We start from the raw sequence: 24,062 nt of genomic DNA on the forward strand, positions 1-24,062 counted from the left end.
GATGAATGTAGAGGATAAATGTAGAGGATGAATGACTAGGATAAATGTAGAGGATGAATGTAGAGGATGAATGTAGAGTATGAATGTAGAGTATGAATGTAGAGTATGAATGTAGAGGATAAATGTAGAGTATATATGTAGAGGGCGAATGTAGAGGACAAATGTAGAGGACAAATGTAGAGGATAAATGTAGAGGATGAATGTAAAGGATAAATGTAAAGGGTGAATGTAGAGGATGAATGTAGAGGATAATTGTAGAGGATGAATGTAGAGGATGAATGTAGAAGATAAATGTAGAGGATGAATGTAGAGTATGAATGTAGAGGATGAATATAGAGGATAAGTAGGAGAGTGGATGGTTGAAGGTAAGGGGAAGGAGGCTAGGTGTGAGGAGGTCTTGTTCAGATTTAGTTAAAGATTTTTTCTCTCTCAAATCTCCCAAAATTATTATAGGAATCTTGCGTCACTGTAAATTCTTTGTATAACCACGTTTATATTGTGCACTTGTAGGATGAATGAACGGATTACCAGGGACAAATACACTTCTTAAATTAAAAACAAATTGCAAAATTTGTTTTAAAAATTTTCAACCAAAAGATAAGATTATGAAAGTTATTGGTTGAATTTGAAAAAGTCTAATTTTAAAAACTAGTTAAAAATGGAGTTTTATGAAAAGCTTTTGTGTTTACACAAAGAACCGATTCAAGAAATATCTGGATTATATTTTTCTTATATTTCAATATAATTGCGTTAACATCTAAATGTCGTACTTCAAATCCTGTTATGCATAAACTACAAGTATGGCACTTTTTTAATGCATGCATCAGGCTTTGTTGACATTCTTGTAAGTTGAAATCAAGGTGAACTCCAAACTACGTTATTTGCAGGGAACAAGAACAGATATTCCATTATGTTAATTCCCCCCCCCATCTCCTACATCTTACCCCCTTCCTCTACCTCCTTTACCCTTCCTCTTCCCGCTTATTTGCCTCCCCCCCCCCCCCNAATTCAAAACATTAGGCTTCTTGGATACTTTTAAGATACGCATACAGTCCAATTACCTTACAAGTACTGCTTTATCTCGCCATCAAACAAAACTAGCAGAAAAAAACAGCAAATTAAATTTTTTAATCCTCTTCACTCTTCAGTTTCAAATTTGAAAAGTGTGATAGCTCTGAGTTCTTGGGGGGGGGGGCTACGCTCCCCTCTACAGGTCTAGGTTGGGGCACTGCCCCCTCGCCCCCCAGTATACGCCTTTGCTCATTGACTCATTGACTGATTGAATGATTGAATGAAAGACTGATAGACTAAAAGAAAGATAGACAGATAGTTCGTAGATCTAGACATGTTTTTAGTGCAAGACTTCCTTTTGATCTTTCTTTGAGTAGATGTATTTATATTAAGTTTTCTCTTTTAAATATATTGATTTATTTATACTGTTTCATAATGTGTTGATTTGATTTTTAAGGTTTTTTAAATCTGGTATCCCTGGTATCCCTGGTATCCCTGGTATCCCTGGTATCCCTGGTATCCCTGGTATCCCTGGTATCACTGGTATCCCTGTTTCATTTTCAATTAATGTAGTTTGCATTGATTAATNCCCCCCCTCCTCCCACTCTTAAATGGATGAATGTAAAGGATGAATTTAGAGGATGAATTTATAGCATGAATGTATAGAGGATGAATGTAGAGTATGAATGTAGAGGATGTATGTATAGGATGAATTTAGAGGATGAATGTAGAGGATGAATGTAGAGGATGAATGTAGAGGATGAATGTAGAGGATGAATGTAGAGGATAAATGTAGGGGATGAATGTAAAGGATGAATGTAGAGGATGAATGTAGAGGAATAATGTAGAGTATAAATGTAGTGGATGAATGTATAGGATGAATGTAGAGGACGAATGTAGAGGACGAATGTAGAGGATAAATGTAGAGGATAAATGTAGAGGATGAATGTAAAGGATGAATGTAGAGGATGATTGTATAGGATGAATGAAGAGGACGTATGTAGAGGATAAATATAGAGGATGAATGTAGAGGATAAATGTAGATGATGAATGGAGATGATGAATGTAAAGGATGAATGTAGTGGATGAATGCAGAGGATAAATGTAAAGGATGAATGTAGAGGATAAATGTAAAGGATGAATGTAAAGGATGAATGTAAAGGATAATAAATTTAGAGGATGAATGTAGAGGATAAGTGTAGAGGATAAATGTAGAGGATAAATGTAGCGGATAAATGTAGAGGAGGAATGTAGAGGATAAATGTAAAGAATAAATGTAGAGGATGAATGTAGAGGGTGAATGTAGATGATGAATGTAAAGGATGAATGTAGAGGATAAATGTAGAGGATAAATGTAGAGGATAAATGTAGAGGATAAATGTAGAGGATAAATGTAGAGGATGAATGTGGAGGATGAATGTAGAGGATAAATGTAGAGGATGAATGTAGAGGATGAATGTAGAGGATGAATGAAGAGGATGAATGTAGAGGATAAATGTAGAGAATAAATGTAGAGGATGAATGTAAAGGATGAATGTAGAGGATGAATGTAGATGATGAGTGTAAAGGATGAATGTAGATGATAAATGTAGAGGATAAATGTAAAGAATAAATGTAGAGGAAAAATGTAGAGGATAAATGTAGAGGATAAATGTAGATGATAAATGTAGAGGATAAATGTAAAGAATAAATGTAGAGGATAAATGTAGAGGATAAATGTAGAGGATAAATGTAGATGATAAATGTAGAGGATAAATGTAAAGAATAAATAAATGTAGAGGATAAATGTAGAGGATAAATGTAGAGGATAAATGTAGAGGATAAATGCAGAGGATAAATGTAGAGGATAGATGTAGAGGATGAATGTAGAAGATGAATGTAGAGGATAAATGTAGAGGATGAATGTAGAGGATGAATGTAGAGGATGAATGTAGAGGATGAATGAAGAGGATGAATGTAGAGGATGAATGTAGAGGATGAATGTAGAGGTTGAATGTAGAGGATGAATGTAGAGGATAAATGTAGAGGATGAATGACTAGGATAAATGTAGAGGATGAATGTAGAGGATGAATGTAGAGTATGAATGTAGAGTATGAATGTAGAGTATGAATGTAGAGGATAAATGTAGAGTATATATGTAGAGGGCGAATGTAGAGGACAAATGTAGAGGACAAATGTAGAGGATAAATGTAGAGGATGAATGTAAAGGATAAATGTAAAGGGTGAATGTAGAGGATGAATGTAGAGGATAATTGTAGAGGATGAATGTAGAGGATGAATGTAGAAGATAAATGTAGAGGATGAATGTAGAGTATGAATGTAGAGGATGAATATAGAGGATAAATGTAGAGGATGAATGTAGATGATGAATGTAGAGGATGAATGTAGAGTATGAATGTAGAGGATGAATGTAGATGATGAATGTAGAGAATAAATGTAGAGGATGAATGTAGAGGATAAATGTAGAGAATAAATGTAAAGAATAAATGTATTCAAATTGATGAATTGTTGCAAACATTAAAACTAGTATTTGGCTGGATTTTGCATAGTTCATAAAAAGTAAAAGATAACAAGTTATCAATAATATAGAGTGCCAATAAATATTTGTTTACATGTCTGTTGTGCAGATTATAAGACTAAATATGCAAAATATCACGAATATTCAAAAAATATTTTTGTTTAAGTTTAAACACAGATGAACAAATTTTAATACAGCGGCATCTTAAAAATTGCACTCGAATTGAATTTTTTTCGAAGCTTTTTATTGAAAAATGTAGTGTTATAGTTTATTCTTTAGGTTTAGAAGATGATTGAGGGTTTAAAATAATAAATGATTAACGGTTAAAGGCTGAGTTTTGAGGTGTGTTAGATACTGAGTTTAAGCGTTTAAATGGCTGAGGATTAGAAATTGATGGCTGTGTCTTGAGAGTTCAAAAGGCATGAGTATTAAAAGATGAGGCAGGATTAGAAGGGTAGAAGGGTGGGGGTAGAAGGGTAGAAGGGTAGACAGGTAGACGGGTAGAAGGGTAGAAGGGTAGAAGGGTAGACGGGTAGAGGGGTAGACGGGTAGAAGGGTAGAAAGGTAGAAGGGAATAAGGGTAGAAGGGTAGAAGGTTGTACTCTAGAGAAAGTTGGTTAACTTTCAACTGAAGAAAATGCAACCGTAAACTGCTTGTCATTATATGCGTTTTTAACACTATGGAAAATATTTGCGGTATTCTAAAATGTGTGCATCAACTATAAACCAATTCTAACACTCTCATTTATCTCATTTACCTCTTACGTGAAAATAATTTGGTATTAATTTCCTGTTAATAATTTAAATAATGGGGGGGATGAAGATCAAAATAACCCCAACCCCTCCAACCATGCCCCCTCTCTTTTTTTTTATTAATTGCAGCAATTTCAAATATTTACTATCGTGAATTAGCAATTCTGTTTTCAGCCACCACATCTTAACCAATCTATTGTTCCTTTATTATCTTCACCTCTACCTCAACCTATGGTTGGAAGTAACAGAGATTTCAAAAAGTCTTCAATATTAGACCTCCCTTTGTTTTCTAATGTCAAAATACAAGAGAGCTTTTCTCTGAATAAAATGTATGCCTATTGTAAACTATAATATTTTTCAATTTTATAATATGTGACTCACAATTATATTTTCAAAATTTACGTTGTACATTGTTGAAACCGGAAATATATTGTCAGACATAAAAATTAGTTTTTATAGTGTCATTCAGTTAAACTGTACAGTGTAACACNCCTTCTGCAATTTTAGCCATTTAAGTCATTTCCTGTTTTTGGGCGTTATATATTTACTGTAATTGACGCTTTTAATTTATCTACGTCGAAACCGATTCTAAAGCTTTTGATATTATAGAAATATTTGCATGGGACAAAAGAGTATAGAGGTATCGATAGGCGATCATAGTGTGAGTAACACGAACAGTCTTTTGGAAAAAATACATTTTCTTGAAAAAAATCGTTTGTTCCTGGGGAAAATTTACATATTTAAAAAGACTGTAATCATAATTTCAAGTGACCATCCATGCAAACACGGCAATGCCAAATTCACAACGGTACCCTTAATTAAGCTTTGTCTTGTGACTTGCGCATTTCTAATACATAGTCTGAAATCTGAGAATCTCAGGCGTTGAAAAATACATTTAAGTCATCTATCTGATGTTCCTGTCTCGAGAAATTGATATTAAACTGTGTCAAAATTATACAAAACATATATATATATATATCTGATTGTGTATAAGAGTTGTAGTAGTAAACAGATGATTTTCAACAAATACGTTACCAATCTGAAAACAACGATATCCCTCAGGACCCTGAGAATCTTAGATTTGGTCCTATTAAAAAATTTTAATTTTTATTTTGCATTTTTTTAGATAATATTGATCATATTATTACATTTAGTCCGTATAGTCCGTATTACGTCACCAGAACTTCAGCCAATGGCAGTGCAGCACTGCAGTATACTTGATTTCCGTCTGTATCACGTGAACAGTATACTGTACTGCCATTGGCTGAAGTTCTGGTGACGTAACACGGAATATTCGGACTCTATGTAAGAATATTATCAATTGTATCTATTAAAAATGCAAAAAAAATATAACCGGCGCAAATCTGAGGCTCATGTTGGATATAATCGTTTTCATATTGGTTTCGTATTTACTGAATATGATCTGCTTAAAAACTACAATTCTTATACAAAATCTGATATATATACGTTTTGGTATTATTTTGACACAATTTTATATCAATTTCTCGAGACAAGAACATCAGATAGATGGCTTATATGTATCGTTCAACGTCTGAGATTCTATACCCCCTTTCATTTTTCTTTTACAGTCCCTTTAAACAGCTTTTTAAAAGTTGAATCTTCAGCATATTTGTAACAATCTGAAGTTGGTCAAATATAGTAAAACTATATAATTATAACTTAAACATTTTTAATGTTAGATTTTTCACGCCCTCCCCCTTCCCCAATATACCTCTTTACCCCGGCTTGTAAATGGTTAAAATTGATTAATTTTGAATTGTGAAATCGTAACTTTATCCTGACTGTTAATATCTTATCTCCTTTCCAAGAAGATTGATTAGAATTCCTTTATAAAAGCTATTAAACATAAATTTGAATATTTTTATAATGCAGAATTTGATTTTTTCTGCGTTTACTTGACACGAGAAAATTATTGTAAACTTGGCTGTAATAAGTTAGGCTTTTAGGTAGGCCTTATTTGCATAAATTATATTAAAAATGTAAAATTTAGCGGATTTTTCCGATTTTTTTGGTGGATTTCCAAAATTGTAAAGATACATTAAGAAATATTGTTTATAGATCTGATTAACAAGTGCCTGACTAGTGGGCTGGATATAGTTGCATTCATCATAGTAGGTAATATCTTCATTTTAATGAAAAAAATTGAATGTTAAACTAAATCTATTCTCCAACCCCCCTCCCCCCCTCCCGTTTGTTGTAGGCCTGGGTAAATTTCCGCCCGTAAACGGTGAAATTGCCGTTTATTTGTTATGCCCAATCTGAATAATTCAAATAATCAGAATTTTTTTTAATTCAAGGTTTTTGTATTAAATTAGAAAGATAAGTCGTCGTCGCATATATTAATACAACGAAGACGACTTTCGGTTTGAATGTTGATTTATATCAAATTTTAAACAGCATGAGCTGAAAACTTTAGAATGAAATATCCAGATATCCCGTCGAATAATTAATCTGAAGATTAAAGTCATGAGTTTTCCAAGCAATATTTAATCTCGAGATTAAGAAAAAGAGTGGATTAAGCCTTAATCCTGATATCCACCATTCTAAAGTTTTCAGCTCTGGATACATAGAAACATGGAAACAAAGAAAAGCTGTCAATTTAGAAAGGTTCTTCTAATTACTTGTAAACTTATAATTCGAACAAAGCTTGTAAACAAAATTTAAATAAAAAAGTTGTCTTAATTGTATTTATATAATTACCGACCACTGTAGCATATTTTAAACGGGTTGGGTTGGGTCTAACGGCATTGACCGTTAACGGAAAGTTGTACTTGATTGATGTTAAAGTGAATATGTGAAAGTTAACGGTAAGTTGTACTTGATTGATGTTAAAGTGAATATGTGAAAGTTAACGGTAAGTTGTACTTGATTGATGTTAAAGTGAATATGTGAAAATTAAGTTGTACTTGATTGATGTTAAAGTGAATATGTGAAAGTTAACGGTAAGTTGTACTTGATTGATGTTAAAGTGAATATGTGAAAATTAACGGAAAGTTGTACTTGATTGATGTTAAAGTGAATATATGAAAGTTAACGGAAAGTTGTACTTGATTGATGTTTAAGTGAATATGTGAAAGTTAATGGAAAGTTGTAGTTGATTGATGTTTAAGTGAATAGTGAATATGTAAAAGTTAACGGAAGGTTGTACTTGATTGATTTTTAAGTGTATCAGTGAAAGTTAACGGAAAGTTGTACTTGATTGATGTTAAAGTGAATATGTAAAAGTTAACGGTAAGTTGTAGTTGATTGATGTTAAAGTGAATATGTGAAAGTTAACAACTTGTGGAAATGTTTGATTCTGAAATCCACCTTAAGTCTGTCAAAGCCGTGGAGCTGCAGAAGGCCTGACCTAACATTAGTTATGAGCATAACATATAAGCATGTAACGGAAATTGTCGAAATTAGTTTTGACGTACAATTGGAGATTGAGATTAAATAGTTATAATTTTGAAATTTCTTGAAATGTATAATGTTGAATAATAATATTATATAATATCATAAAATATTTAACCAAAGCAACAAAAGTGAAAATTTCGTTTTTTACGTTAATAAATCGTGTTGAATTCGTCCCTCTTTCTCTTTGTACTTAATTCGCTAACTCTATTACTTAGAAAAATCAAAATTAGATTATCAATTTTCTGATATAAGAACATGGCCATTTTTGGGTTTAAGGCCATCGTTGTAGATCAGACATGTACTTGTGAAATGGAGGGGGGGGGGGGATTTGATTTTTAATTAAATAATAAAATATTTTAAAAATTGCAATTTTTTTCCGTACCTTAATCAAAATAAACTTATATTGGAAGCTATTAACTAGTCGATTGTTAATTCTTATTTTCTGAACTTACGTCTGATAAACATCTAACGGCTGAGGAATGTTTCAGAATGCATTTTTAATTCTTCAAACACGAAACTGGTTTCATTCTTGCAATAGAAGAATACCATAGCATTTCAAGAAAAATAACTGAACCAGGATGCGTATAATTTGCATCATTTCACAGAAGCATTTTATAACCTTGGGAAAATGATAATCATTTTTGTAAACCAAGTAAATAATAACTTTTTAATTTGTATCTGTTTGTTTTTTCAAAATATTTTTAAAAAATGTTTTAGGTGAAATTTATATTATCTAGGAGCTGTATTATAATTCATATTATCCAGGAACTGTATTATAATTCATATTATCTAGGAGCTGTATTATAATTCATATTATCCAGGAACTGTATTATGATATATGTTATCCTGGAGCTGTATTATAATTCATATTTTTCAGGAGCTGTGTTATAATTTATATTATTCAGGAGCTGTATTATAATTCATATTATCTAGGAGCTGTATTATAATTCATATTATCCAGGAGCTGTAGTATAATTCATATTATCCAGGAGCTGTATTATAATTCATATTATCCTGGAGCTGTATTATAATTCATATTATTCAGGAGCTGTATTATTATTTATACTATCCAGGAGCTGAATTATAATTTATATTATTCATGAGCTTTATTATAATTCATATTATCCAGGAGCTGTATTATTATAATTCATATTATTCAGGAGCTGTATTTGTTGGATTTAAAAACTATGCTGCTCCACATCACTCTGGATTCTTCTGTTCTGATTCTTCCATTAGGTCAATTATTACAAATACTGAATCCTGGTCTTGTTGGTCAGAAAGTTTACATTTTCTTTGAATCAGTGGTTCAAATTTGAACCAACAGTGAATAGTTCAGCCACGCACTCAAATTCTTTAAATTTTGTCTCTTATTTCTATATCTTCTTGAATTGATATCGTTTAAATCTCTCTGTAAAAGTTAAGTAAATAATTTATATTTTTTTATCTAGATTTCCATATCATAACTCAACAGTGCCAACTGAGGTCAATAATATCATCAGGTAATAAACATTTTTTTCTTATTTTCTAAGTTCAGGGTTAATTTTTCAAATCTCAGATGGTTATGAATTATTGATAACCTTGGTTTAAACTGCACCAAATTATGGATAATTTTGGCTAATATTTAATCAGATTTTATTTAATTTTGGTTAGAACTACACAAGAGTATGGATAATTTTGGTTAATATTAAGTCAGATTAAATTTAATTTTGGGTAGAAGTACACCAGATTATAGATAATTTTGGTTAAAGCTACATCAGATTATGGATAGTTTTGGTTAGAATTACACCATATTATGGATAATTTTGGTTAATATTAAATCATATTCTATTTAACTTTGGTTAGAACTGCACAAGAGTATGGATAATTTTGTTTAAAACTACATCAGATGATGAATAGTTTTGGTTAGAACCCCACCAGATTATAGATAATTTCGGTTAGAACTACACCAGATTATGGATAATTTTGGTTAGAACTACACCAGAAAATGGATAATTTTTTTTAGAGCTACACCAGATTATGGATAATTTTGTTTAAGCTACATCAGATTATGGATAATTTTGGTTAGAACTACATCAGCTTATGGATAATTTTGGTTAGAACTACACCAGATTATGGATAATTTTGGTTAAAACCCCACCAGATTATGGATAATTTTGGTTAGAACTACGCCAGATTATGGATAATTTAGGTCAGAACTACATCTCATAATGCATAATTTTGGTTCCAAACTACACAAGAATTTGGATAAATTTGGTTAGAACTGCACCAGATAACGGATAAGTTTTACTTTAACTACACCAGATTATGGATAATTGGTTAGAACTACTCCAGATTAAGGATAATTTTAGCTTGAACTACCCCAGATTATGGAAAACTTTGGTTAAAATTACATCAGCTTTAAGATAATTTAGAACTACATCATATAATGGATAATTGTGGTTAAAACTGAACTAGATTATGGATATTTTTTATAGAACCCCACCAGATTATGGAAAATATTGGTTAAAACTACACCAGATTATGGATAATTTTGGTTAGAACTATACATATTATGGATACTTGGTTAGAACTACACCAGATAATGGATAATTTTGGTTAAAACTACATCAGATTATGGTCAATTTTGGTAAGAACTACACCTGAACGATTTCTTGTAGAACTACATATAAAACTATATATATATTTATATAATATGTATGTATAATAGTACGTATGACGCATGTAATTGTATTAATGAATAAATCATGTCAGACCAAATTTACAATAGACTTATTATCTTTATATATATATATATTCATATCCCCAATATTAGTATGTATTATAGAACCATGCCATGGAAGTTTTTATATTCAACCAGGAGGGTTGCAGATCTTTAGAATTCATGAAGGGGGGGGTCTTTTAAAAATAAAAAATAAGTTCAAACTTTTTTATGCAATGGGTTACGGGGGGAGGAGAATGAAAATGATAGTGCAGTAATTTTATGCACGAATGCGTGTTCAATCTTAATAAATGATGGAACTGTTGTACAAATTTAACATAAAGTTATTATCAATTAATCTAGCATTCTAAAAATTGATTTTTTTCTTAAAGGGAGTGACCGGCTATGTAAGGTAGTTGAACTGAGTATGCAGTGTTGTGGAAAACTTCTTTCGGATTCATTCGAGACATATTAAACTTTTTAAAGATCTGTAAATCCTGAGTTTAAGCGCAATTTCCACGTTCAAAACTCCTACTTTGGGGGTGGATACGTTTTCAGAATTAGTTTTTTTTTTAATTATTAAATAACGACGACATAAAATGTAAAAAAAGTTCTACAATAAACTACAGACGCCATTAAAAAAATTAATCTTATCATCGAAAATAAGTAATCTTGTTCAATTATTAGTTTCTATTTTCTCATTATTCTGGTTTCTCATTATTCACAAAGATTTTCGCAGATTTTCTAGAATTATTATTGAAAAGACGACATTTGAAGAATTTGAAAAAATCTGCGAATAAATTTAAAGAAGATAAGAAATTCAATATAATAATGAAAACGAAATAATCGATTTTAGCATTTATTGACAAATTTCTTATGAGAAATATGTTCCTAACCATCTAATTAGAATACTGTATAATTTTTACTTTATTTTTCGTTGTCGTTATTTAATAATTAGAAAAAAACGAATTCTGAAAACGTATCCACCCCCAAAGTAGGAGTTTTGAACGTCGAATTTGCGCTCAAACTCAGGATTTACAGATCTTTAAAAAGTTTAATGAGTCTCAAATTAATCCAAAAGAAGTTTTCCACAACACTGCATACTCAGTTCAACTACCTAACATAGCCGGTCACTCCCTTTAAGCTAGATTTTTCATAAACGTTTTAAAACTTTATTTTTGAATGCATTTTTGTCCAATAATAACGGTAACTCTATCTGAGAAGTAGGGGGGAAGATATTGTCGTTTTTCTATCTGAAACGTGCTGAATTCTCACAATTTTCTTCCTTGCCATCTGCAACATTAATCCGCATACCACTTTTATAAATCAACCGCACTTGCATATTATAATTTCGGGGGCGTACGGGGCCTGAGTGCACAGGCACGCAGGGAGGGGGGGGGCTCATGTAATATTACATCTGGAGATTTGTTAAAAAGAAAACCTAAGATTTTTTATTTTAGAGGCAGTACTTTTGAAGCTTTTCATTATCTTTGTTTAAATCATTTTGCAAATTTATTTTTTCATTTCTTCAAAGTTCACAAACCTACAAAGAAGTTTAATTAATATAGAATCAATTGAGAGTTTTAAAGTGACTGCAGACATATTTCAATTATGATTCAAAAAAATACCCTTCAAAGCTTTGTTTCATCAAGTATTGCAGTAAATATCCATGTTTCAAATTTTGAAAACTGATTATTTTCATTTTTGGTTTCTCTACAATAGTGACTCATTCATTTCAATTTGTTTTGCGCGCTGACGTGCGCAAAAATTCCCCCCCCCCCTCACAAATGCTCTCTGAGAAAATTATTACAGCAGAAGTATTGTCAAAATATTTTAACGAATGTGTTTGACTTTAGTAAGTTTTAATCCTTATAAACTTTTAAAACACACATTATTAATGGTTTTAATCAGTAAAAATGAGGATTTTAAGAACTGCAATGATGCCGGGATAAAATAAATACAACTATACAGTGGGATCTATAAAACAGGGGAACAGGAAGACGATATTAAAGTAAGTGTCTTACTTGACATGGTAGCTGAGCTGAGAATGCAGCATTGTAGAGATAGCGAAATTTTTAAGAAAGACCTATCATAAATTTTTACGGTGCATATTTGTTTAGCAAGAGTGCAAATTTAATCTTTAAAATCCTCATAGAATGTCCATTTTGGAGGGATGATATTGAGAATGACAGGTCTCAAATGAATCTTCAAAATTTTCGCTACAATACTGCATTCTCAGCTCAACTGTATGGCGGTCTGGAATCTCCAAACTGGGGGGCTTTAAAATCGTTCTCCTGATACTCCTGATGTATTAACATTTAGCATAATTTTATTTTTATTTTAGTGTTAACATTTACCATATTTTTAATTGTATTTATATGGAAACTTTTACTTATTTTAGTTATGGCGTACCTCTTGTTTGTTTGATTGTTCTGCACTGGTTTCTGTTTGCCAGGTTAGTATCTTGATTGTTCTGCACTGGTTTCTGTTTGCCAAGTTAGTGCCTGGATTGTTATGTACTGGTTTCTGTTTGCCAAGTTAGTACCTGGATTGTTTTGTACTGGTTTTTGTTTTCCAGGTTAGTACCTGGATTGTTATGTACTGGTTTCTGTTTGCCAGGTTAGTACCTGGATTGTTTTTTGTTTTCCAGGTTAGTACCTGGATTGTTATGTACTTGTTTCTGTTTGCCAGGTTAGTACCTGGATTGTTATGTACTGGTTTCTGTTTGCCAGGTTAGTACCTGGATTGTTTTGTACTGGTTTTTGTTTTCCAGGTTAGTACCTGGATTGTTATGTACTTGTTTCTGTTTGCCAGGTTAGTACCTTGATTGTTCTGCACTGGTTTCTGTTTGCCAGGTTAGTACTAGGATTGTTCTGGTCTGGTTTCTGTTTGCCAGGTTAGTACCAGGATTGTTATGTACTGGTTTCTGTTTGCCAGGTTAGTACCTTGATTGTTCTGCACTGGTTTCTGTTTGCCAGGTTAGTACTAGGATTGTTCTGGTCTGGTATCTGTTTGCCAGGTTAGTACCAGGATTGTTATGTACTGGTTTCTGCTTGCCAGGTTAGTTCCCGGATTGTTCTCCACTGGTTTCTGTTAATCAGGTTAGTACCTGTATAATTATGTACTGGTTTCTGTTTGCCAGATTAGTACGTGGATTGTTATGTACTGGTTTCTGTTTGCCAGGTTAGTACCTGGATTGTTATGTACTGGTTTCTGTTTGCCAGGTTAATACCTAACAAACATTGTATGATCTCTAATTTTCATTTTAAACCAAAACATTTTACAATTTGGAAAGCGAAACCATTCCAAAAAAGCAAAATATTAGCAACAATTTTCAACGCTTTGTGTTAAATTAAGTTAAAATAAAAATTCGGAAATTTACTTATATTTAATATGTTTTTTTAAAGAAAATTCTGAAAATTTGAACATCCCTGTATTTTGAATGAATGAAAAGTAAAAAATAAGCTTATTTCTCTCTCATTCATGAAATAGACATTTGTAGAGATGGCGTCATTGTAGGATCAATGAAATCCTAAAAAAGAAATCTTTCAATTCAATTTTTATTTCTTCAAGATAAAAGGTTTTTAGTTTAGCTGAGTTTAAATTGCTTCCCCTAATATTCTATTTACATGAATAAATTTAAAGATTTAATCTTCAAGACTCCGAATTTTGATGATTTGTTTATATTGATAAAGTTTTGAAATATTGAACTTCTCAGGTGCATATTGTTTATTAAATGTTGGACGACTATACAACCCAATGAAATATGTTTTGACATCATTAAATTATGATTACGTATGCTTGTGTCATGGCGATATTTAAATTAGACGTCTGATGTTAATAACACGAGGTTGCGTGAAGTTTTAACATTGGACTTCTTGAAAGAATGGATGGAGACTGGAGAGAGGTGTACTTTTTAACCTTGAACTTCTTGTTTAAACGGAAGAAGGATTGGTGGAGTGTAATTTTTGTTTAGGGGTGATGAGGTGTACTTTATAATCTTGAACTTTTTGTTTAGATTGAAGAAGGGGTGGAGAGGTGTACTGTTTGACCTTGAACTTTTTGTTTAGATTGAAGAAGGGGTGGAGAGGTGTACTGTTTGACCTTGAACTTCTTGTTTAGATTGAAGAAGGGGTGGAGAGGTGTACTTTTTGACCTGAAACTACTTGTATTTTTTGGATTAATAACTCAGGTGAATGGTACTAATATATTTTAAATTGTATTATATATAGGCACCACAATCGGCAAATAACATCTATATATAATAAACTCTGAAAAGATTCGTATTGTTCTGATTGTTTTGTTAAGTATGAAAAATATTGAGGAGAATTAAAAAAAGTTCTCACTTTGCTTACATATTTATTTGTACATATTTACTTACATATTTATTTGTACATATTTACTTAATAGTTGTTGTATTAATACAGTGCAATCAATTTTAATTTTAATTCTTTCCGCTTATACTAACTAGAACTAGCAGATTAAAATGTAAATGTAAAATGTAAATTCTATCATTAATAATGTTGCCTGTCAGAGTGCTTTTCTACAGGGTCACCCACAAAGGATGAGACTGTAAAGACGAATTAAAACTCTTACATACAGGACAATTAAATATAGTCTATTGGTGGCCTATTTTATGATTTGACAAAGAAAAAAATATGTTTACACGTAATCATAACAACAGGGAAATTAATTCTGTACAATCGTCTCAAATGTCTCTTCCTTTGTGGGAACCCTGTATATTATCTCTATTATCTTTGGGAACCCTGTAATTATCTCTATTATCTGTGGGAACACTGTATATTATCTCTATTATCTGTGGGAAACCTGTATATTACCTCTATTATCTGTAGGAACCCCGTATATTATCTCTATTATCTGTGGGAACCCTGTATATTATCTCTATTATCTGTGGGAACACTGTATATTATCTCGATTATCTGTGGGAAACCTGTATATTATCTCTATTATCTAAGGGAACCCTGTATAATATCTCTATTATTTATGGGAACCCTGTATATTATCTCTTATCTGTGGGAACCCTGTATATTATCTCGATTATCTGTGGGAACCCTGTATATTATCTCGATTATCTGTGGGAACCCTTTATATTATATCGATTATCTGTGGGAAACCTGTATATTATCTTTATTATCTCTATTATCTGTGCTTTGTATGCAGTTTCCATTATCTAGCATTAATAAAGTTTAAGCCTCTAACCCTGCAATCTGCAATTTAAAAAAAAAAAAAATTTCAAATACAATTCTATGTGAAGGAAAGATGGAAGGTATGATTAATTCCCAGTGGAAGCTTCACTCTGTTCCCCTAAGGGCTTGAAGGAAATTTGAAAAAAATGTAACTCTGAATTTGTCTTTAAGTGTTAAAATTACAATTTTAAAATAATTTTTAGACAACTACGCAGATCCTGAAAATTGCAGTTGGTCGTCTTCGTCCTCATTTCTTAGGAAAACAGACAATTATTTTCTTATACTTCTTACACTCAACTCATGTACATTTGAATCTGAGCTGAATCGTCTGGTACACCAACTACAGTAGGCAGGGCTAGCTGGTGCAACCTAGGTTGACACACTCAGGATTTAGTTCTACATCTGGTTAAATTTACAATCACTAACGCGGCAATTTTACTTTATCTAATAAACTGCATGTTCTAAGAAAATAATAATAAAAACTTTCGATGTTTGAACAATCGATAGATATTCTTGATCCAAAAAAAAATGGGAATAAATCCAGAATTTAAGATTTTAAGGATGTACAAAGCAAAGCAAAAAATTCCTGAAGAAATTCCGAGTCGAGCATTTTTAAAGTTGTTTTCCTGAGATGTTTTAAAGTTGTTTTTCGTTCAGTTTCAATAGTTTAGGTTTTATTTATCAAAATTGAAATCTGAACTAAAATTCTTAATATATTGGGTAAAATTGAAAGCACAAAAAAGGCAGACCACATTTTGGAAATGCTAGAACTGCTAGTGTTGTGGTTATGGTTTCAAGAATCATACATGTTAAAGTAGGTTGACGACTGAATGTCAAAAGTAAAATCAAAGATGTAAGACGACTTTTATGTCGTTTTGCTGCCATCTTGTTTCGTGGTACACATACATAAAAAAAAATTTAAAAACACTGGTTTAATTCTTCTTCGTTTTTACTTTTCATCTTTAAAACATGATTGAAACCTTTAATTCAGGTGAACAATATCAACTACAGATACTCAAGTAACAATATCAACTACAGATACTTAAGTAACAATATCAACTACAGATACTCAAGTAACAATATCAACTACAGATACTCAAGTAACAATATCAACTACAGATACTCAAGTGACAATATCAACTACAGATACGCAAGTAACAATATCAACATATCAACTACAGATACCCAAGTAACAATATCAACTACAGATACTCAAGTAACAATATCAACTACAGATACTCAAGTGACAATATCAACTACAGATACCAAAGTAACAATATCAACTACAGATGCTCAAGTAACAATATCAACTACAGATACTCAAGTTACAATATCAACCTTAGATAATCAAGTTATTCGAATTTTTAGAATTTTTATCATCTCTTGAATAATTGATGTGTTTGTATCTGCAGATGTTTGTGCAGTAAACTTGGATTTAGACGATACAGTTTGTGGATCTATAAACAATCCTACTTATGTCAGCAATTACAGGTTTTTACACTATTTAATCAATCATTCAAATTATGACGTGTTTTATTAATTGATTTAGTCTATAAAAGCGCACATAGAAGAATAGTCTCTCAATTATCATATGTTTAGTAATACTGTATCTAAATTTTTCCAATTTTAGTTAGATTGATTAAGGTGTACTTAGTAATATTTGGATATATTTTACCAAAGTCACTTAGCATATTTTTAGTTTAATAAATTTAATCTAGAGTTCTGTAGTTTTTGTATCATCATTTTAGAACCTGAACTACATACGGTGATAACCAGAAAACTAGAGAATAGGAAGACGACATTAAAGCAATTATGAGGTGCACTTGATGTTGTTTTTTAGTAAGTTATTAATAACTTATTAAGTAAAATGGGTCTCTTTACAATGCTAAATTTCTGTGTCTCATGTTTATTAAACTACTTAAAGTCATATCTTTAAAAGTCGACTTTCTTTTCCAGAGTTTTCTGATTGTCAACTTATCACTTTTGATTTCAGAGTAACTAAAAAGTATTGGTTATATTTCTAGTGCCTAGGTTTAGTTTATAGCAGCGAGAGTTCAAACATTAAAAAAATATTATATACATAGTAAATACAATACATTAGTCAGGCCTTATCTAGCCGATCAGGGCTATAAATGATTATAAGGGTTATAGATGATACCTTTACAAAAAAAATTACATTTACATGTAACAGAATAGGGGGGAATGCATATTGACTCGCATTAATATTTTTTTATTTTTGTATATGTATGTATAAACTTTTTTAATTAAACCCTAAAACTACATAGCAGAGGACCCATTAGGGCGCATTAGTATTTTTTTATTTTTGTTAATGTATAAACTTTTTTTAAAAGCAAAAAGTTTTACCAGTGCAGTGGCTGGAAAATAATTTTTTTAAGTGTTATGGGTGTGTATTGTACACAATTGTTGTGTTTTTTGTTTATTGGACTATTTAAAATTATAACTTGAGTTGAGTTCAAAAGTCGTCTTCACAATTCACAGTATTAATTTATTTAGTTGTATCGGAAACCCTGAATTGTTCCCAGAAAGTAAAGAATATCTAAAAAATAGGTAATTAAGTATCTAATTAATTATCTGCATGTTTGATTAATTAATGTAAATGGTTTGATGATATGTTTGTTATATTTAGGGCCGTGCATTGTAAGGGCAATGATGGTAAAAATTATTATATTGATATCCATAACAACAGAGACACAGGAAAATAAGCTTTTGTCAAACCAATACGATTTTTGTGTTTTGGCAGCCTAATGAACTTAGAACTTGTACAGAAAAGTCCTCCAGCTACAGTTAAAGTTTTTCGCTATTTTTGCGCACTGCAAATGGAAACCTTACATTTAAACCCTAAATAATAAATACATCGAATGAATTAATCAAATGTCGTATTTTTAATTATGGAATGTTGCAGATATTGAGTTTTTTAATTAAATGATTTTATGGAGCTCTTTAAAACTGTTCCCGCATATTCATGGCAATTTATTTATTTTCGCAAATACCGAGATATACGTTAAATAGTATAAAACCCATTGAAAAATTGTCAAGATGACATTTGATAAAATCTTACGATGTATGGCTTGTTTGGGGTTTAACTGTAGATAGAAAGTACATAGATAGCCATTATATGCTGGGGCGGTTAAAACAATAATCTGTGCCGAGCGCTGCTAATTATTGTTTAATTTTAGGATAAAGGAGGCGCGCCTTTCTTTCCCTTCAGGTAATATTATAACTGATCTTATTTTAACAAAGGAATATTAAATGAACTCTAGACGTAATTTCAAATAGCTTTCCAATTTATGAGCGACATTTCTTATTCACAACGGTACCCTTGACATCTCTTTCTGAGTAATATTATTGAAAACTTTGTTTTTCTACAGTTTAACCAGAACTTTAAAAACATCGAAAGATTTTATAAAATGTCGTCTTGTCAATTTTTCAATGGGTTTTTAACTATTAGACCTAAAACTCAATAATTGTTAAAATAAACCAATGTTGAAATATTATCTTCTATAGTGAATACTTGCATTTCAAAACAAGCCTTTAGATTTTTTTTATTACAGGGCATTCAAGTCTTGCTTTCTATGGGATGACTCTGACAATCTTCATTCTCCACAGGAGCAAGCTGACCTCTCTTCCAGTCCAACTAGTCCAGGTATATAAGCTGACCCCTCTTCTAGTCCACGTATATAAGCTAGCCTCTCTTCTAGTCCAGCTAGTCCAGGTATACAAGCTGACCTCTCTTCTAGTCCAGGTATATAAATAAGCTGACTTCTCTTCTAGTCCAGGTATACAAGCTGACCTCTCTTCTAGTCCAGCTATTCCAGGTATACAAGCTGATAAAATGGCGGATTTCCAAAACTTTTCTATTTGGACCCGCCATAAATCTTCCCTTGGGTCATCCACTTTTAGCCGTTTAACATTTGACAAACAGACAAACAAAATATATTGATGTAAAGATTATCGGCAGTTATTAATCTAGGCTAGTTGTTTACTTTACGCCATGTTCACTGCTGTTTCAAGAGTAACAGATAACAAGCATCATCCAGGTCATTTTCTCAACTTTTTTTTAAATTTTATTCTAAACTAAAATGAATTCACAATAAGAATTTATAACCAATATTTATTTCCTTAAATCTTTTATCATTTACAACTACTTTATAGGGATGTTATGGGAATTTTAATTTTAACAATGGTTTTCAAGATCAATTTTAGCGAGGGATGTTTTGTTGGCAAAATTGGTAAAGGGAACCCGGGGTTATGGAAAAAATTGTATTTCCTGTAAACGTAGTTGTACACAATTTTATCGTCTTTAGATGAAAATGAAATCAAAAATTTTGCAAAGCGGTTCGTTATTTTACTTAATTTCCCAAGGGACGTACAGTAACTTAACGTCCTTTTAAAAAAGTTGCCCATTTTACCCCTATTTACCAAAAAAATTATATTGCATCCGGTTCACTCAAAACATGAATCCTGCCAACATATGTTTACAGTGTTTAGAGTAATACAATGCTAATCCAGGAGATGTGATCGCGGGAAGTATTCTGGGGGCAATCTTTGCCCTTGCTGCTGCATATCAAATGCCGAGAAGAAATGCGGGAGATATTTGTGAAAAATCTACGAATACGGAAATGGAGTTGATTACTAATAATACTCTAATGGAAACAGACGTGTCTGCAAGCTCTATCTCAAACCTAAAGATGCAAATTTCCTAACCTATATTTGGCAAGAACAGGATAAACTGTATATTCATTTTTATATAAAAATCCATGACATAGGAATGAAATATTACAGTTTTGTTCAGTGCTTAGGATCTACAAGATTTTGACTTCCTGGATCCGGATCCGGATTCGCAAAAATATGCGGATCCACGGATCGATCCAAGGGGTAAAATATCAACCAAAACTGCAAAACAAAACTTTTTTACTCCTAAAACACCAAATTTAAACTTTTGAAAAAGCGAGATTATAAAAATTTCCTCATTTCTGATTGGATTAAATTTTAGGATAAAAATAAGCGGAAAAAAAACAAAAAAAATTGAAAATTATTTTTTGTTAAGAAAATTCAGTAAATCTTATAGAAATAACCTGGATCCGGATCCATTTTTTTCTAGTGCGAATTCAGGATCCGATTCCGCATCAAAATTAAATGGATCCTAAGCACTGGTTTTTTATTCACATTATATTATTTTCAATATTGATAATATTATATACTCAGGGTGTACTTAAGAATGTATGACACTTAAGTTTTGTAAAAAAAAAAACATATCATATTTTTTGTTCTCAACCTTTACCATTTTTAAAGACTGAATAAGAATGTCAATTACCCCTCATGTATCACTTATAAATACAGACAAATTTTGATTTATCATTTCTATTTTAACAATAATAACTATTAAGCATGAAAACTGTTTGGTCTCCGTAATATTTTGTTGACATAAATAATTTTTTTGATGGGCAAAAACCCTGTAAATGATTTTTCAGAAAAATGTATTACTTTAAATTAACACTTTTTATCAATTAAAAATCCAATTGTGTAGCTTGTAAAATAATTATGCCTCTAGAGCGCCTTATGTACTTAGGGTTCCACTAAGCAAAGAATTCAATATTGATATTGTAAAAATTCATCTTACTTAAATATATTTAATTTTCAATAATGAGATTCTTATGTATTGTGACATCCTGCATATTTTAACTATCCTACCTCAGAATTACGCAATAAATTACATATTAAAATAATGAAATAGAAATATTGCCAGAAATATCTGTTAGATTTTTCAGAATTAACTATGTCTGATTTAACCATTTTAATGAAAGCTACAAACTTCGCAGCAATAAAACACAAGGTATTTGTTATATTATTATTATTATTATTATTATTATTTTTATTTTAACCATTGTTATTCTCAGTAGCAGTAGCAGTAGCAGTAGCAGTAAGATTATTATCAGTAAGATTGTTATCAGTAAGATTGTTATCAGTAAGATTGTTATCAGTAAGATTGTTATCAGTAAGATTATTATCAGTAAGATTGTTATCAGTAAGATTGTTATTAGTAAGATTATTATCAGTAAGATTATTATCAGTAAGATTGTTATCAGTAAGATTGTTATCAGTAAGTTTATTATCAGTAAGTTTATTATCAGTAAGATTAGTAGCAGTAAGATAATTAGTAAGATAATTATCTTTAAGATTATTTAATAAATATTCCAGGATCAACGACGAAAGGATACTGAGGGTACGCCATACATAAACCATCCTATTGGTGTAGCTAATTATCTTACTCAGGTATATAATATGTACATTGGTTTGTACTGTGTACACTGTACTGAAACCACAGTGTACCCAGCTAGTCGGGTTAAGATACATAAATTAGTCTGTTATTAAATGTTGATAAATTAATTAGAATTAACTGTTTTCTTTATTCTGTGTTCTGGTTCAATCATTGGCTTATATTAGTATCTTTATTTTTTAGGCTGGTGTCACAGATTTGGACGTGATTCAGGTAATACATTTTATAACATAGAAAATCATATGTTTTGTAAACATAATAAGTAAAAAGATGACATTTATTTTAACCAAATTTTGAGAAAAATTAACTTGGTAGGTTGATTGCAGAATTTTAGAAATTGATTAACCAAATATGGAAATATTTGAGTGAATAGGAAGGAATTGATCAGTCTAATTTTTCCGTAAAAGGAAGTTTAGCAATCTTCTTTTTCTTTAATGAAACTGATCAGATTTATTGACCACTTCCTATTTGTTCTTGAAACGCTGTGCTGGAGTGGTTCAAAATTGGCTGAATTTATGGGTTAAAGCCAGAAATTGGACCCAACTGAAATAAAACCGCACCTAATAATTTCCAACTCAGAGTTGAGAACTTATATACAGAAGCAATAATTGAATTTATATTATGCTTGGTGGGGGAAAGGCGATTTTTTAATAGTTTATGAATTCTTACCTTATTTGAACTCGTTGTACACAAGAGGATACAGGGTGTGTTAACTGTTTAGGCAGCCCTGCTGCATGATACAGTTGAGGATACAGGGTGTGTTAACAGTTTAGGCAGCCCTGCTGCATGTTACAGTAGAGGATACAGGGTGTGTGAATTGTCTAGGCAGCCCTTATGCATGATACATTAGAGGATACAGGGTGTGTTGACTGTTAAGGCAGCCCTTCTGCATGATACAGTAAAGAATAAAGAGTGTGTTAACTGTTTAGGCAGCCCTTCTGCATGATACAGTAGAGGATACAGGGTGTGTTAATTGTCAAGGCAGCCCTGCTGCATGATACAGTAGAGGACACAGGGTTTTAATTGTCAAGGCAGCCCTGCTGCATGGTACAGTAGAGGATACAGGCTGTGTTAATTGTCAAGGCAGCCCTGCTGCATGATACAGAAGAGGATACAGGGTGTTAATTGTTTAGGCAGCTCTGCTGCATGGTACAGTAGAGGAAACAGGGTGTGTTAATTGTCAAGGCAGCTCTGCTGCATGATACAGTAGAGGATACAGGGTGTGTTAATTTTTTAGGCAGCCCTGCTGCATGATACAGTAGAGAATAAAGAGTGTGTTAATTGTCTAGGCAGCCCTTCTGCATGATACAGTAGAGAATAAAGAGTGTGTTAATTGTCTAGGCAGCCCTGCTGCATGATGCAGTAGAGGACACAGGGTTTTAATTGTCAAGGCAGCCCTGCTGCATGGTACAGTAGAGGATACAGGGTGTTAATTGTTTAGGCAGCTCTGCTGCATGGTACAGTAGAGGATACAGGGTGTGTTAATTGTCAAGGCAGCCCTGCTGCATGATACAGTAGAGGATACAGGGTGTTAATTATTTAGGCAGCTCTGCTGCATGGTACAGTAGAGGAAACAGGGTGTGTTAACTGTCAAGGCAGCTCTGCTGCATGATACAGTAGAGGATACAGGGTGTGTTAATTTTTTAGGCAGCCCTGCTGCATGATACAGTAGAGAATAAAGAGTGTGTTAATTGTCTAGGCAGCCCTGCTGCATGATACAGTAGAGGATACAGAAACTACCTTGGAGGAACTTAAAATACATTTTGGAGAAAAGGTATTCTTTATTCTTTACACATCTTTTAACTTTCATTTCATATTTTTCTTACAAAAATAAAACTTTCTCTAAATATCTCTCTTAGTTTATTAAAAAATATTAATGAAAATGTTTGTAAATATCGTAAATAATTTGTTTTGATCATTTTTCCTCTTCCAGGTTGCTAGTATTGTGGCAGAAGTGACTGATGAAAAGGGACAAGGTACCTTAAAGAAAATGTAATAGGAGTTTGAACAGTTTATATTCTTTTTTTTATTATTGTTAGAAAAGCATGAAAGAAAACGGCTTCAGATAATTCACGCCAGACACGCATCAAAAGAGGTAGAAATAAAGTTGAAGCAGTTTTATAGGTCGGTGGGAGGGGGGGGGGCGGGGCGCCTCATAG

At 31.9% G+C, this 24,062-nt stretch overlaps 2 protein-coding genes across 8 annotated transcripts in view; both read left to right on the forward strand.

Moving 5' to 3' along the window:
* LOC111702610 (putative phosphatidate phosphatase) overlaps positions 1-21,386 on the forward strand; it is a 32,493-nt gene extending 11,107 nt beyond the window's left edge. For 6 of the 7 annotated variants that reach the window (XM_023474360.1, XM_023474363.1, XM_023474358.1 and 3 more), the window contains exons 3-15: positions 6,363-6,419; positions 8,861-8,936; positions 9,149-9,199; positions 12,800-12,853; positions 14,521-14,590; positions 15,809-15,863; positions 17,018-17,096; positions 18,120-18,173; positions 18,803-18,834; positions 19,178-19,269; positions 19,597-19,663; positions 20,136-20,412; positions 20,775-21,386. In XM_023474360.1, the coding sequence (XP_023330128.1) occupies positions 6,363-6,419; positions 8,861-8,936; positions 9,149-9,199; positions 12,800-12,853; positions 14,521-14,590; positions 15,809-15,863; positions 17,018-17,096; positions 18,120-18,173; positions 18,803-18,834; positions 19,178-19,269; positions 19,597-19,663; positions 20,136-20,329 (881 nt within the window). In that variant the 3' untranslated portion in view covers positions 20,330-20,412; positions 20,775-21,386. Of the gene's footprint in view, positions 1-6,362; positions 6,420-8,860; positions 8,937-9,148; positions 9,200-12,799; positions 12,854-14,520; positions 14,591-15,808; positions 15,864-17,017; positions 17,097-18,119; positions 18,174-18,802; positions 18,835-19,177; positions 19,270-19,596; positions 19,664-20,135; positions 20,418-20,774 lie in introns of all 7 variants that reach the window. The other variant, XM_023474359.1, reaches the window with a different exon arrangement.
* Positions 21,331-24,062, forward strand: part of LOC111702612 (guanosine-3',5'-bis(diphosphate) 3'-pyrophosphohydrolase MESH1) — a 7,827-nt gene continuing 5,095 nt past the window's right edge. Inside the window, exons 1-6 of the mRNA XM_023474366.1 lie at positions 21,331-21,459; positions 21,825-21,899; positions 22,087-22,116; positions 23,603-23,677; positions 23,837-23,879; positions 23,943-23,998. Of these exons, the coding sequence (XP_023330134.1) occupies positions 21,403-21,459; positions 21,825-21,899; positions 22,087-22,116; positions 23,603-23,677; positions 23,837-23,879; positions 23,943-23,998 (336 nt within the window). The 5' untranslated portion in view covers positions 21,331-21,402. The remainder of the gene's footprint in view (positions 21,460-21,824; positions 21,900-22,086; positions 22,117-23,602; positions 23,678-23,836; positions 23,880-23,942; positions 23,999-24,062) is intronic.

Source organism: Eurytemora carolleeae, unplaced genomic scaffold, assembly GCF_000591075.1.
Source record: "Eurytemora carolleeae unplaced genomic scaffold, Eaff_2.0 scaffold500, whole genome shotgun sequence".
Lineage (NCBI taxonomy): Eukaryota > Metazoa > Arthropoda > Copepoda > Calanoida > Temoridae > Eurytemora > Eurytemora carolleeae.